The sequence below is a fragment of the Rhagoletis zephyria genome, unplaced genomic scaffold, assembly GCF_001687245.7.
Source record: "Rhagoletis zephyria isolate East Lansing unplaced genomic scaffold, Rhagoletis_zephyria_1.1 Rzeph_scaffold_01894, whole genome shotgun sequence".
NCBI classification, from domain to species: domain Eukaryota; kingdom Metazoa; phylum Arthropoda; class Insecta; order Diptera; family Tephritidae; genus Rhagoletis; species Rhagoletis zephyria.
Genome location: NW_016158978.1, coordinates 11,462 through 25,224, shown reverse-complemented (window position 1 = coordinate 25,224; position 13,763 = coordinate 11,462). Strand labels below are relative to the sequence as shown.

Genomic DNA, 13,763 nt, shown 5'->3' with positions numbered 1-13,763 from the left:
ATTTTTATAAAAATATAGTTAATTCTATAACAAAAGACATGTGAGTTGAGGTCTCAAACTTTCTAGAAAATTTATAAAAATTGAGAAAAAAAAAATTGTAGCCCATTCAGTTTCAGTGGAAGCCGAGCTCGAGTCAGAATCTGTTTGCATATTTTAAGCTACAAATTTAAAACTTATTTAGTTGGTGTGGTTATTAAATACAACATTCACATTAAAATGTTGACTAAAAGGTATATTAGCGAATTATCGGTAAACGAATTTTCGAGTAGGAATGAAATTTAATAGTGTTAAATGTGTATGTGCAAGTAAAATTACAGGTGGTAGAAGATCAAAAATCAAAGTAAAGCTATATATATCATATTCAAGAGTCGGTAGTTTGCACCTTTTCCAAATTTTTAGAACTCACATTGCACCGAAGCAGTAGTCGTCTTAAGTTGGAAATACTGACAGCCGATTTCTCAGTGGATGTTTAATTATAATCAAAAGATTATCTCTTATTGTCATCTTCTTAGTGTACTTAATATATGATTAACTCACCACCACCTTTCATAAGATTTATTAATGGCGAAACCAGCTTTTCCTGCAAATCCTGTAAAACCTGTAAATCGCGATTGCAAATCGGGTTGGGTTAAATCCAAACAGTTTGTTATTTTGCGAAATCCTAGGAAACGAAACAATTGCAAGCTGACACGTTTTTAATAATGGTTTAAATTTAATTAATGCTTTCAATCTGCATCTGAGTTGTCAAAAACCATTGTTTTGAACATGTAAACCTCAAGTAAATGTCAATTACACCAATTTACGAAAGTATTTATTAAATGTAAAAATCAGTACAAACTCAAAAAATCAGTAGATTTTGCGTACTGATTTCGGGCTCTTAAAAATCAGTACAATAGAAAAAAATCAGTACAATAGAAAAAAATCAGTACATGTACTGATTAAATCAGCGCATCTGGCCACCCTAGTCAGTGCTCTACGCTGTTCTCGACATAGAGGGAGCGTTTGACAACACGTCACACTCTAGAGTGCGCAGGGAACTAGAGAGGATAAATATGCAGCCAGCGATCTGCTATTGGGTGGATGCGCTCCTGCGTACAAGGATTGCTGAAACCGAGGTAGGGGGCAGCGTGGTACAACTTCAAACAACAAAGGGCTACCCGCAGGATGGGGTCTTATCCCCCCTTCTGTGGAGCTTAATGGTGGATGAACTCCTTCAACTTCTCTCCGACAATAGTATTCGTTGCCAAGGCTATGTGGATGACACTGTGATCATTGCTAGGGGAAAGTTTGAGAGCACCCTCTGTGACATCATTCAAAGAGGCTTGAGACTAACGAAGGGATGGTGCGACAAGTTAGGGCTTATCATGAATCCTTCCAAAACCGCCATCATTCCTTTTACTATTAAAAGAGCCCTTCCGGGCATGAAGGACATAACCTTGGAGGGGGTCGTGGTCAGCATCGCCAGCGGACTGAAGTATCTGGGACTAATCCTATACACCAAACTTGTATGGACGAAACATGTGCGATGGAAAGACCACGTGGAGAAGGACTTGGCTTAACTTGGCATTTCCTATTGGCGTACAGTTGGCGCAGAAAAGAAACGACTGGCGTACTTTGTTGAACTCGGCCAAAATTGCTTAGGTGGTTACAGCGCCAAATAAAAAGAAGATTGTGGCTTATTAAATTATTATTTTTTTAATCTTGTCAAGCAAAAAAGTCTAAGCGGTAGAAATAGCTGATATAACTTCTTCCGCTTAGACTTGTTGCTTTTTCAATTTTTCCTAATAAACATAATCATGGTACAAAGCTCAAAACATTATTAACAAAAAAATACTAAACTATTTTGTGCTCCGTGGAGTAGAACCAGCAATCTGACAAATGCTGACGGGAACTAATAATAAAAAAAATTCCTAATAATAATTAGATTTTATTTGAGTTTTTTGCTCATTTTTGCTAATTTTTCCAAAATTTAACATTTTAATCGAAGTACACGTAGAAATCTATGTATCGTTCTTACATAAAATAAAGCAAATTCGGGATATTTTCACCACGTTAATCTCGAAAACGGAGTGGTAAAAATTTTTTTAATGGAGGTATTATCTTTAGGCCTGATAATTTCTACAGAAAATGAGGTGTCAAATGAAGGCGCTTGGTCTCTAGATGTCCAATAATGTATTATTTTTTTTAGTAGGGCTGCCACCATTTTAAAAATTATAATAACCTCGCAGTTAGTTGGACTAAAAATTAGGTACAAAGTGGAAGTATACGGTCCCCGGATTTGCAATAAGCTTTTGATTTTTTAGTGGGGTTGCCACCTTTTTAAAAATTACTGCCTTACAAATACATATGCATTTTTTGTTAATGACATCAGTTTTGCACAGTTCATTCAAATTCAAAAAAATTAGGTGTTAAGGGCTTGGCCTTTAGATGTGCAAGTATGTGTTTGAAAAGTCGAAATGAAAGATAGTTGTGGACGAACTCCTACAGCTACTCACTGACGGTCCGGGCGTCCGGTGCCAAGGGTATGCGGACGACATAGTGATTATCGCTAGAGGGAAGTACGCTAGTACTCTCTGTGACATCGTCCAAAGAGGTCTTAACCTTGCAAAAAGGTGGTGCGCAGATGTAGGCTTAAATATCAATCCCTCTAAGACAGCTATAGTCCCCTTCACCAAGAAACGAAATCTTCAGGGGATGAGGAACCTAACCTTGGACGGGGTCGCAATCAATGTCGCCACAGCGGTTAAGTATCTGGGGCTAACCCTGGACTCCAAGCTTCTGTGGAAGGCCCATGTTGATGCGGTCACCTCCAAGGCCACGAGAGCGATGATGGTGTGCAAACGTCTGGCGGGCAAATCCTGGGGGTGCACTCCGAGGATCCTCAGGTGGATGTACACCATGATAGTGAGACCTATAGTGACTTACGGTGCGGTGGCTTGGCATTCCAGGACTACTTTAGCAACGGTGAGGCAGACACTCTCTAAGCTTCAACGTCTGGCATGTGTTTGCATTACGGGAGCAATGGCACATACAGGCGAGCACAATACAGTGGTACACTTACGGCTCCAAAACACTTGCGGGGATTGAAGCAGGCGTGTACGGCCCCAGGCTGAAGCTTTCGGTGCCCCTGGAAACCTTCCCAAGCATCTTTCAAGCGGAGGTCTATGCCATCAGTATGTGCGCAGAGATCAACATGAGTAGGAACTATAGGAATGAAAGGATACTTATACTAAGTGATAGTCAGTCGGCACTTATCTCTCAGCATTCGAGATCAAGTCCTCCTTGGTTTTGGAGTGTGTCGAGAGGCTTAATGCTCTGGCGGAGGTTAATGATATCCAACTAATGTGGGTACCTGGGCACATGGGGGTTGCAGGAAATGAGGAGGCTGATCACCTGGCCAGATTAGCCGCTTCCTCGACCCCGATAGGACCTGAGCCCTTTCTGGCAGTGGGACCCAGTACAGAAAGGATATGCTCAGAAGGGACAATTGCAAACTGAGGGAATTCTACGCAAAAATATTGTGGATAGCGTAGCTTGATTAATTTCCATTTAGTTCTACAACTCAATCTTATAACAAATAAGATGATTAAAAAAAATTCTTTGTATATATTTCTTTAGCATTGGCGTGACACCATGGGTCAACGTCAGGCGAAAAGCTTACTAGGAGGTTACAATCTGACAAGATACAGGCTACTCATGAATTTTCCAAAGGACAAATTGAGGGTTATTACAGGATTTTTGACTGGCCACTGTAGGCTAAGAGGGCACATGTACAAACTAGGTATCTGGTCCAGCGACCTGTGTCGCTTCTGCGATGCCGCCAGGGAAACTCCCCTGCACCTTCTTGCAGAGTGTGAGGCCGTTGCGCGCAGGAGGTATAGGAGCATAGGGCACGCCTGGCCAAGAGAGGAGCACATACACTCACTGTCCCCGGGGTCTATTATGAAGTTTTTAGACACTCTGGGGCTGGATGAGGAGTTGTGATGAGCTAGGGGCACAATAGACCCACCGGTCGCAGTGCCTTACCCAACCAACTATCTATCTATCTATGTGTTTGAAAAGTCGAAATGAAAGATTGCTGAGAAATCTTTAGTTTGAATATTTAAACTATTTTGGAGGTGTGTGAAGGAGATTGGTATCAATCGAAATGCGTTTGAAAGGCTTTATTCAGAACTATATTTAGCAGGGTTGCCACAAATTCCGAAAGCATTGGATTAATAATGGCAATTAATTGTAAGAAGTTAACCGATTAACCGGTCGTTTCGATTAAAATCGAAAATTAACAAAAACCATTTACATAAAAACTGACTGTTTTATGTAAGGATACATTTCTTGTTAAATTGTGGAAACAATCAAGAAAACTAAAAACCAAGGGAAACATAAATGAAAAGATGTAAAGTAGTATGCCATCCGTTATGCACTCCATGTCAAAATTATAAGCGCACCACAACAATTGTTTTTTGTTATTTAAGTTTAGTTATTTTTTACATATAGGTTATCTTTAGCAAAAACCGTATAGATATATCAAACTTTGTGCAGTATGTATTTAAAAAATTCAACCAAACTAAAAATTTCGAGCTTTTTAATTAGATTTCTTAGAAAAATTTGCAGTTTTGTAGCCCATTAAATTTTTGTGTATAGTATAAAGTGCAAGATTGAAGTATCTGGCACTTACCGTTGATTTTTGTCAATTATAGCTTTCGTGAGCATGAAATGGTGTTATAACTTTGGTCCGATGTTTGTAAGTACCAAAATAAGAAGAGATAGACCCATTAAAATGTATAATTATGTGATCAGATCGTCGAACTGAGTCGATTTAGCCATGTCCGTCTGTTTGTATACAATCTAGTCTCTCAGTTTTCGAGATATCCGTATGAAATTTGGTAAGTGGGTGTATTTTTATAATGTATTAAACATTTGTCGGAACCGGAAAAATCTGACCACTATAACATATAATTGTTCAGATATGAGATTTTTCGTATAACTCCTCCATTTATGCAGCTAGGAACATGAAATTTCTCACTATGTCCATCCGTTATGAACATAATACACACAGTGAAAATGACAAAGATCGGGTCACTATAACCTATAGTCACTATAACCATTTATGCAGCTATGAACATGAAATTTCGCACTGTTTTCACTCATTATCAACAGAATACTTACAGTGAAACTGACAAAGATCGGGTCACTATAAACCAGACCTAGGCAGCAGCTTCTGCACGGCGGGCGTCGTCGCGTCGTATTCGCGTATACATACACGCTCTGCTTGGGAAGGCAGCGAAAGCGTCATTCATACGCACACTATAAAAATGTTCTGCCGAAGCTGCCCACCTCTGGTATAACCTTGCAGGGAAAGCTACTAGTTGTGAACTAGAATTCTACCGGTTTGCGTTTCAGCCGAACTAGTTCACGTTCTGTCCTTTTTCAATGTTAGCGACTGGTATTTTTAACATTGCGATGTCCTACGAGATGTCAATTGTCAGGCTATGCATCAGCATCTACTAGTACAAATACTAGTAGCATCATACCAGTTGATGAGATNGCATAATGGCCGACAGAGCAGAGCACTCGCATGGCTAGCCTGAGGTCCCAGGTTCAAATCCTGGCGTAGGGAAAATTTTTTTATTTTTTTATTTTTTATTTTTTTTTATTTTTTATAATTTAATTTTTTTTGTTTACACTGTTTATTGTAATTTTTAAATTTAATTAAAAAAAATATTTTTGTTTAATTTCTTTGTTTTTATATTTCTTCTTAAATGTTGTTTTGCAATGCAATTTGATTTTCAAATTTGTTATTTATTTATAAATTGTATAAATTATTTTTACTTACATTTATTTAACTTTAAAAATCTTAACCACCTCCAAGCGGCCTCGAACCTGCGATTTCAAAACCAGAACCAGTAGTCTTCACGTGACGCCACAGCCGACATTTGTAAGAAAAGCAATTAATTGCGTTTTATTTTTGGCTTTGGCAATTCAAAGGCAGATGTCGCTGATCGCCTAAGTTCTTCGAAATTGTCGAACTGGTAGGCACTTACTAGTTAATGAACCAGTATTTTTTCTAACTGGTTTGGCTTTTCACTGCAGGGAAACTATTGCCTCCATACAACTGATTATTCATATATGTACCTATATATGGGGTTTTACTTCAAAACTCCTTTATATGGACACCTAAAACCGATAAATTTCTTGAGCTATTTTCTAAATTACCATACAAAGTCTATTGAGAAAATCGTCAAATCGTCGTGCTGTATAATCTATATGTCCTATATCACTGATTGTTCAAATTATAGATGGGCGCGTGGGTGATTTTGGCTCACGTTCACGCACGCTCACGATGGCTATTTTTTTAATCACGCAGGTTCACGCACGCTTTCTCACGAAAAGTTTTTTCAAATCGAAACTTTTTTTTATATAAATAACATTCCATATAAATAGGCTTTTATCACACAAGGAATGTTACAAAAGCTTCGCCAAACGCATGGCAAGAGATGAACGCACTATTAATTTTTTTTAGAAATTTCAGATATATAGTGCTTATCATAACTTTACGACACTCATACTTTGAAAAGATTTTAATTAGATTTTTTAGAAATATTTGGAGTAAGTTGAAAGTAGCACCGACTTACTGTTGATTTTTCGGTTTTTTTTTGTTGATGGCATTGCTCATTTTCTCCATATAAAAAAAAAAACGACGAATGTACTTTGTATGGAAGAAAATGAGTGACATCGTAAGCAAAAAAAAATTGCCAAAAAATCAACGGTAAGTCGGAGCTTCTTTAAACTTCCACTGTATTATATAAAAATTTAATGGAATACAAACCTGCATACTCAAAATATTTATAAGAAAATATAATTAAAAAGCCTGAAATTTGTATAGACGAGGTTTTCACCGAACAGTCGTGTACCTCCGTCTTCCTTCTAGATCTCTGCCTGAAGCAGAAAAAACTCTTTCACTAGTTGATGAGCTAGCTGGTATGTCTAAAATTTGCCTTTGAAAAGCTTCTAAGAAGTGGCAAATCTTAAGCTTTCTTACCAAATGTTAAAGCTTCGTCACAACTTTCTTTTATTCTTTAAATAAATCTGGATTTCCGCGTTAATGTCTTAATTTTTAATTAAAAATTCACATATTTATGTATGTAAAAGTTACGTGACTGACGGGAAACAAAAATGTCAGTCACGCACGATCACGGAAATTACGGGAAATTGATCAAACCCGCTCACGCTCACGCGTGAAAAAGCGTGACATGACGAGTCACGTAGAAAATCACGAGTTTTGCCCATCTCTAGTTCAAATACAAGTTTGTGCGATATAACTCCTTTATTTTGTCGAATGACTGCCTGAAATGCGAAAAGCGCAATTTCAAATGTGCTTGTCACATCTGCAGGGTGTCAGTATTCCGAATTTGCGGAAGCAATTTTCCTATCGCATCGTATTATAGAGTAACCGCCAGAACGTCAAATTTGAATTGATGCACTCAATATAGATATTCTCGCATTGGTGATTCAATAAGGGAGGACTTACGCACTAAGATAGGACCTCATCATAGTTATTTAATTAGAACATCCATACAGTTGAATGCTAATCCCATGGTATGGGCCTGCAAGAGTTCAAGAGGTATGGTAAACTGTCTTTTATTGACGAATTTGGTAGAAATGAAAATTATATGGACATTTTAAAATGAATCTACTCAGTCCGCTTCAATCCGGTTTTAGAGCTGGTCATTCTTACTCGACTGCCGTCGCCAAAGTACTGGACGATATCCGTCAATAGTTTCATCAAGGTCACTTAACACTTCTATGTCTATTATTTTTCCAAAGCGTTTGACNCTTACTCGACTGCCGTCGCCAAAGTACTGGACGATATCCGTCAATAGTTTGATCAAGGTCACTTAACACTTCTATGTCTATTATTTTTCCAAAGCGTTTGAATCTGTCAACCACAGTCCTCTGTGTTAAAAATTAGCTACCTATTTTGGATTTGGTGAAAATGCAGTAAAGCTTCTAAACAGTTATATCTGTAACAGAAAGCAGAAAGTTAAAATCGACAACATATTCTCTGAATTGCCGCTCACATGCTCTGGAGTACCTCACGGCTCTGTGCTAGGTCCTCTCCTCTTCAGTATTTTTATCAACGATATTTTCAACACAAGCTCACACGTTCGCCTCCACGCCTACGCCGATGACGTTCAACTCTATATATCTAACCATATCAGTATGGTCCAAGATACAACACTTAGGCTTAATGAGGACTTGCGCGCAGTTCTTGAGTAAACCTTCTCAGCCTCAATGCTCTAAAATCTTAAGTACTCCCAATTTGCAAAGATAGAATCCAAATTTATGATATCCCTCACCTTTATATTGGTTCTACAAAGCTTGAATTAGTCAGCAAAGTGAGAAACTTGGGTTTTATTATTAATTCTAAGATGACTTGTGAGGACCAAGTCAATGAAGTTGTGAGTAAAATCTACTACACCTTTCGTTGCCTGAGAGTATCCTTGCTTTTCATATCTTCAGATACGAAAAAGAAGCTGGTTTTAATCACAATTGTTCCCCTTATTACTTACTTCGAAGTAGTGTACAGCAAACTGGACTTTCATTCCCTGCGCAAACTCGATGTTGCATTCAACCATGCCACTAGGTATGTATGCATATGGCTTCAAGAAATTTGACCAAATATCTAGCTTTAGAAACTCAGTACTTGGCTGTGACCTAACAAAATATAAAAGCTCGTAATTGCATTTTTATGTTTAAATTGCTTGTTTATAAAAAGCAGGAATATCTATATGAAAGGCTTAAGTTTTCCAAAAGCTCACGCTCCTTTAATTTGATATTTCTGAAATTTAATTACTTAAGCACTTCAAGGCTTTTGTTTTTTGTTAATGGTGTTAGACTTTCGAACTCCGTTCCATGCCTCTAAAGAACTCACTGCGTGAAAGTAATTTCAAAAAATTCATATTTGAATATTTTTCCGATTAAGTCGCATAATATAATAAGGTGGTCATAAATTTTCTATTTGGCTTTTCTAAGTTTGTATTAATATATGCATACATACTTGTTTTTATATAATTGTAATTTTTATTTTATTTTAATACATATTTTTGTACTCAGTTATTTGTATTGCACAGTAAAAGATTAATTCTTAATGCGCTAATTTAAAGAAACAAATAAATGAAATGAAATAAAAATGAAATTTACTTCCCTCGAGGAGTTCCCTAGAAAATTATTTCATTTTTATTGATCTTCATCGTTCTTCCAAATATACGGAATTGGCTTAGTCAAAGAGACGAAGAGGGTTTAGATTGCCTGACCTCAGATCTCGATCCCATTGAATCTTTATGACCAAACATCAATTCTAAATTTAGTTACTGTATGGCTAAATGTGGTCGTTTTCATTTGTTTATTTTTGAGTGTTTTATCTAAAAATTACTGAAACTTTTTTTTGCCACGAAATTGTAATAGCTGTTGTACTTTTCCGTTAAAGCAGTATGAAAAATATAGCTAACATAATTTCTCACATTGAAAAACATGCATCAGAATAATAGGCAACCAAAGATTTCAAGAATGTATTGACTAACAGTGTATCCAGAAAAACTATAACCAAATTATGTAGCTGTGACCAAGAGAAATATACTTATTTAGTTGACTATGTAAAACAAAACAATAATGGGAAATTTTATTTACAGGTAAAAATGGCATTGCGATCAATCTCGTGGATGGAGAGAAAGCCATGAGCATTTGCAAGTACATTGAAAATCACTTTAAGAAAACTATTCAGCTGCTTGACACAGGGAACTCAGATGAAATTGAAAAAATTGGATATTAAAAAATATCGCTATTTACATACATATGATTTGGTTTTTTTATATATATGCGTATTTTAATTGAACATTTCACAGTTTAATAATATTGATCAGGGTTGTTGCAAATAATCAATGCGGAGCTTTTGCGAATACGAGTATTGTGCAAGTGCACTGATAAAGCGTCTACCTGGCAAACAAAATGACAAATTGTAGCCGATATTTTTTGCCTTTGGAGATGCTACGTTAAAACTGTCCCCCTACGTCCCCTTCTTTTGCAATTTAAAGTCAGAGAGTAAGATTCTTTAATAGGTATTTCCAGCGAAAATTTTCAACGTCTAGCTATAAAGAGAATCGACTATTTGCCCGTTAAAAGATAGCCTTTAATTAGGTAAGAATTATGTAACTGTCGAACATTCGGTCCTATTATGTTTGTCGACGTCGACGTCGATGTCATTTTTTGGTTAAAAAATAGCTTTCATCGTCCAACCCCGTTTTCGCTTACCACAGTAGTTTTGCGAGGAACACCTTTCCGTAAAAATACTACTGGGGTCAGCGCAGCGGTCGTTGGACTTGCGATGGCTATTTTTTTTAAGAAAAAACGACATCGACGTCGACGTCGACGTCGACAAAAATAATAGGGCCGATTATTTGTCAAAGGTCTGTTGAAAAAACTGGATGCATCGCCATTTTTTATTCTACTTTTTCTTAGAGAAGTGGAATTATTATTTTTTTATTAAACGGCTTATTATGATTAAGTTCCGTGGTTTCTTTTATTACTTAACAGAAAAACACACCAAATAATTTTGACCAGTTTTACTATGCAAATACTCCTCTGTGCGCTCGAAAAAAAATACATTTATTTTAATGTTGTGATAGTTGTCAAAATTTGCACGCAGCGAAATAAAAATAAAATGGAATGTGAAAAAGTTGATAGCCAAGTTCACAAATCAAATAAGAATCAATTCAAGGTGAATTTAATATCTATTGAGGAGTGGGACTTGGCATACACATCCTCGCTGAAATGCAAAAACTTTAAAACCAAAATTTACTATTGACACAAAATTACAATTACATGAAAATTAGTTTTACACTGAGAATAAAAATTCATAGTTGTTAGTAAATTTTAATTTGCACTATCCACCGCTTTAATTGCGAAAATCTTCTGCTTGATAGCGGTGTACCGATCGGCTGCTTCGACGAACTTCTTGCGGATTCGTTGTTTGTTNCGGTGTACCGATCGGCTGCTTCGACGAACTTCTTGCGGATTCGTTGTTTGCACCTGAGACTATTCAATATGAGCATCTGCATCTGTATCCGGTATCAATAAGTTGGAAATTGGATTGGTCCCTTCACTGTTGTTGTTTTCAACTGACCTCGCGTCCTCTTCATGGCGAGATGTCATTTGATTTTGGTGACGTTTGTAGAAACCCCTGCTAGTCTTTACTACATACATGACTTTACCTAGACGTCTGTCCACGACACCCTTTAGCCATTTCTCTCCGCGACCATAGTTTCGAATATAGACATGTTCCTGCGGTGAATATTTGGTTCGAGTTTCTTTAACGTCTGACATTTTTAACAGAAAACATCTGCGAAAAGACAGTACGTGCTGGACGACCACGTAAAAGCTGTGCTGATGACATGCCTTTAGCATTTGGCATTTGGTGACATGCCTTTAGCATTTTAGCATAGTGCGGTAGGTTGTAAGAAATTTAAGAACGGCTTCGCCTACTTGCAATCCATCATCTAAATTCTTTTTCACAGCAGTTTTAAAAGTACGTACAAATCTTTCAGCCAGCCCATTGGAGGGCAGTGTTGAAAAAATGTTAATCTGATTAACGATTAAAAATTAACGATTAAAATGTTAATCGCGATTAACGATTAAAATTAATTAATCGTAATCATCTGTATGATTAATGATTAAATATTTTTAATCGTTAATCGTCGGTTGTGATTACGATTAATTAATTTTAATCATCAATCGGTAATCCGATTTAAAAAAAATCTGATTAAGTGGTCTAGTTTGTCTGCATTTTAAATCAAACGCCATATACGGTTATTCTTTTCTGTTTGACGCTTATGAAAAACACATAATACTTATATAAACAAATAATAATTATAATTTGTATAACATAAAGTGGGAAGTTTGACAACCCATGGCACATGTGCAGAGAGATATAAAACCTAGTTTTCATAACGTCTGCTGGTAATAGATCACAATCAAAATGCATACAAAATTGCTTAGATTAGGGATGCACAGCAGAGGTGCACGCAGTCGACGTCGCGGGCAAACTGCGAGCACGCGAGTATGCTAGGCGAGGTGAAGTGAGCTGTACGGAAATGGCAACGTATACATATTAACCACTACACACTTATTTTCAAGTAAAAATGCGTGTATGTATGTGTACTTTTGCGACAACTGAGCCAGTGTGGCATCAGGCCACCAGAAAAAGCCAATTTTTCCAAAACAAAAGCGCCAAGTTTTTATTATCATGATTAATAATTTTTTTGATTCAGTAAAAAATGTATATACATATCCATTTCCTCACGTTTTTATTAATAAATTAATTTCAATAAATTTATAACACCGCAAAACATATTTAATTTACCTATTCCTCACATTTTATTCAGTAAATGAATTCCATCTTAATGTAGAATATTAGTGTATAGTGTATACATACATACATATGTACCTATGCATTCGGTGTGCTTAAATTAAAAAAGCATCACTAAATAACGCACCAAGCATTGAATTCCAATTATTTTGGCTTTTTGGTTTCCCAAAAGCACTAAATTTAGTGCAAAATGCACGACCTTGGCAACAGTGAGCTGAGTACATCAATGCTCAAACAGTGATCCCAGACCAAGTATTGAGTAAATGCGCTATGTATATTTTTCTTTTAAAGCAAAAGTTCTAATTGGCGAGGGGATTGATTTTTGGTTCTTACATAGAACACTGATAAGATTCACAAACTTATCTTAGGACTTAATTAAAATAATCAAGATTATTTGTAGACGAATATATTTGTGTTCGTATGAAATAGTAGCTTATGTCGGGAGGCTGACTTTAGTAAAATGTACCATTTCCTATATTCTTTAAACCACAAGGAATTTTTTTATGAGACTTTATACGAATATTGACTTGCTAGCATCGCCATCTTTTACGTTTATATTCCAAGAGTTCTTCAACGACTCGGCGCCAGTGAGTCATTTCGCAATCGTATGCTGCGAATGGTTCATTATACTAAAGCCAGTCTTCCGACATAAGCTACTATTCTATACGAACACAGAATGTCATTCTTCCTAATAGGCTTGTAAAATGCCCAATACCCAAATCCCTCGCATGAGTTATTAACGGTAAAAAATTGGGTACGCTCAAATCTGGCATCGCTGCAGCAAGTACAGCGCCATTGAAACAGTGTTGATATTTTAAGTACAATTGTACTTTTTTCAGTACAGTTAATTTTAAAATGTACAAAAGTACAATTTGCCGATTTTAAGTACAATTTCAATATCAAAAATACTTTTTGTACCAAACGCTCAAATCTCTTCTAGCACTTTGATTCCTAATCCGTTTACATTTAAGTAAATGGATATACCTATATTTCATATTTGCTACAAAACGAAATTATGAATTGTAATTTCGAATGTAAACGTGATTGTGAACAGTAATATTAGTGATGTGCGTTATGGTGATTGCGATTTCTTATCACCGGCGGGCGAAATATCCCTCATCGCTATTTATTTTGAAAAAATCTTTGGAAATGCAATTTACCTTATGGCGATCCTGCAGAAATAGAGCAAGTCGGGGGGGTTGAAAGTAAAAAAATGTATGTAAATTCCATGCGTTGAAATTAAAAATATCCCTTGAGGATTTCCATTTTATCGATAGTGATCTCATTTTATGTTCATTAATATGGACTGACCTATATAGTGTATTAATGTTTTATCATCATT

At 36.4% G+C, this 13,763-nt stretch overlaps 1 protein-coding gene across 1 annotated transcript in view; it reads left to right on the top strand.

Annotated features, from left to right (window-relative positions):
- LOC108365499 (DEAD-box helicase Dbp80-like) overlaps positions 1–9,871 on the top strand; it is a 64,999-nt gene extending 55,128 nt beyond the window's left edge. Inside the window, exon 5 of the mRNA XM_017619539.1 lies at positions 9,690–9,871. Coding sequence (XP_017475028.1) covers positions 9,690–9,829 — 140 coding nt within the window. The 3' untranslated portion in view covers positions 9,830–9,871. The remainder of the gene's footprint in view (positions 1–9,689) is intronic.
- The last annotated feature ends 3,892 nt before the right edge of the window (positions 9,872–13,763 follow it).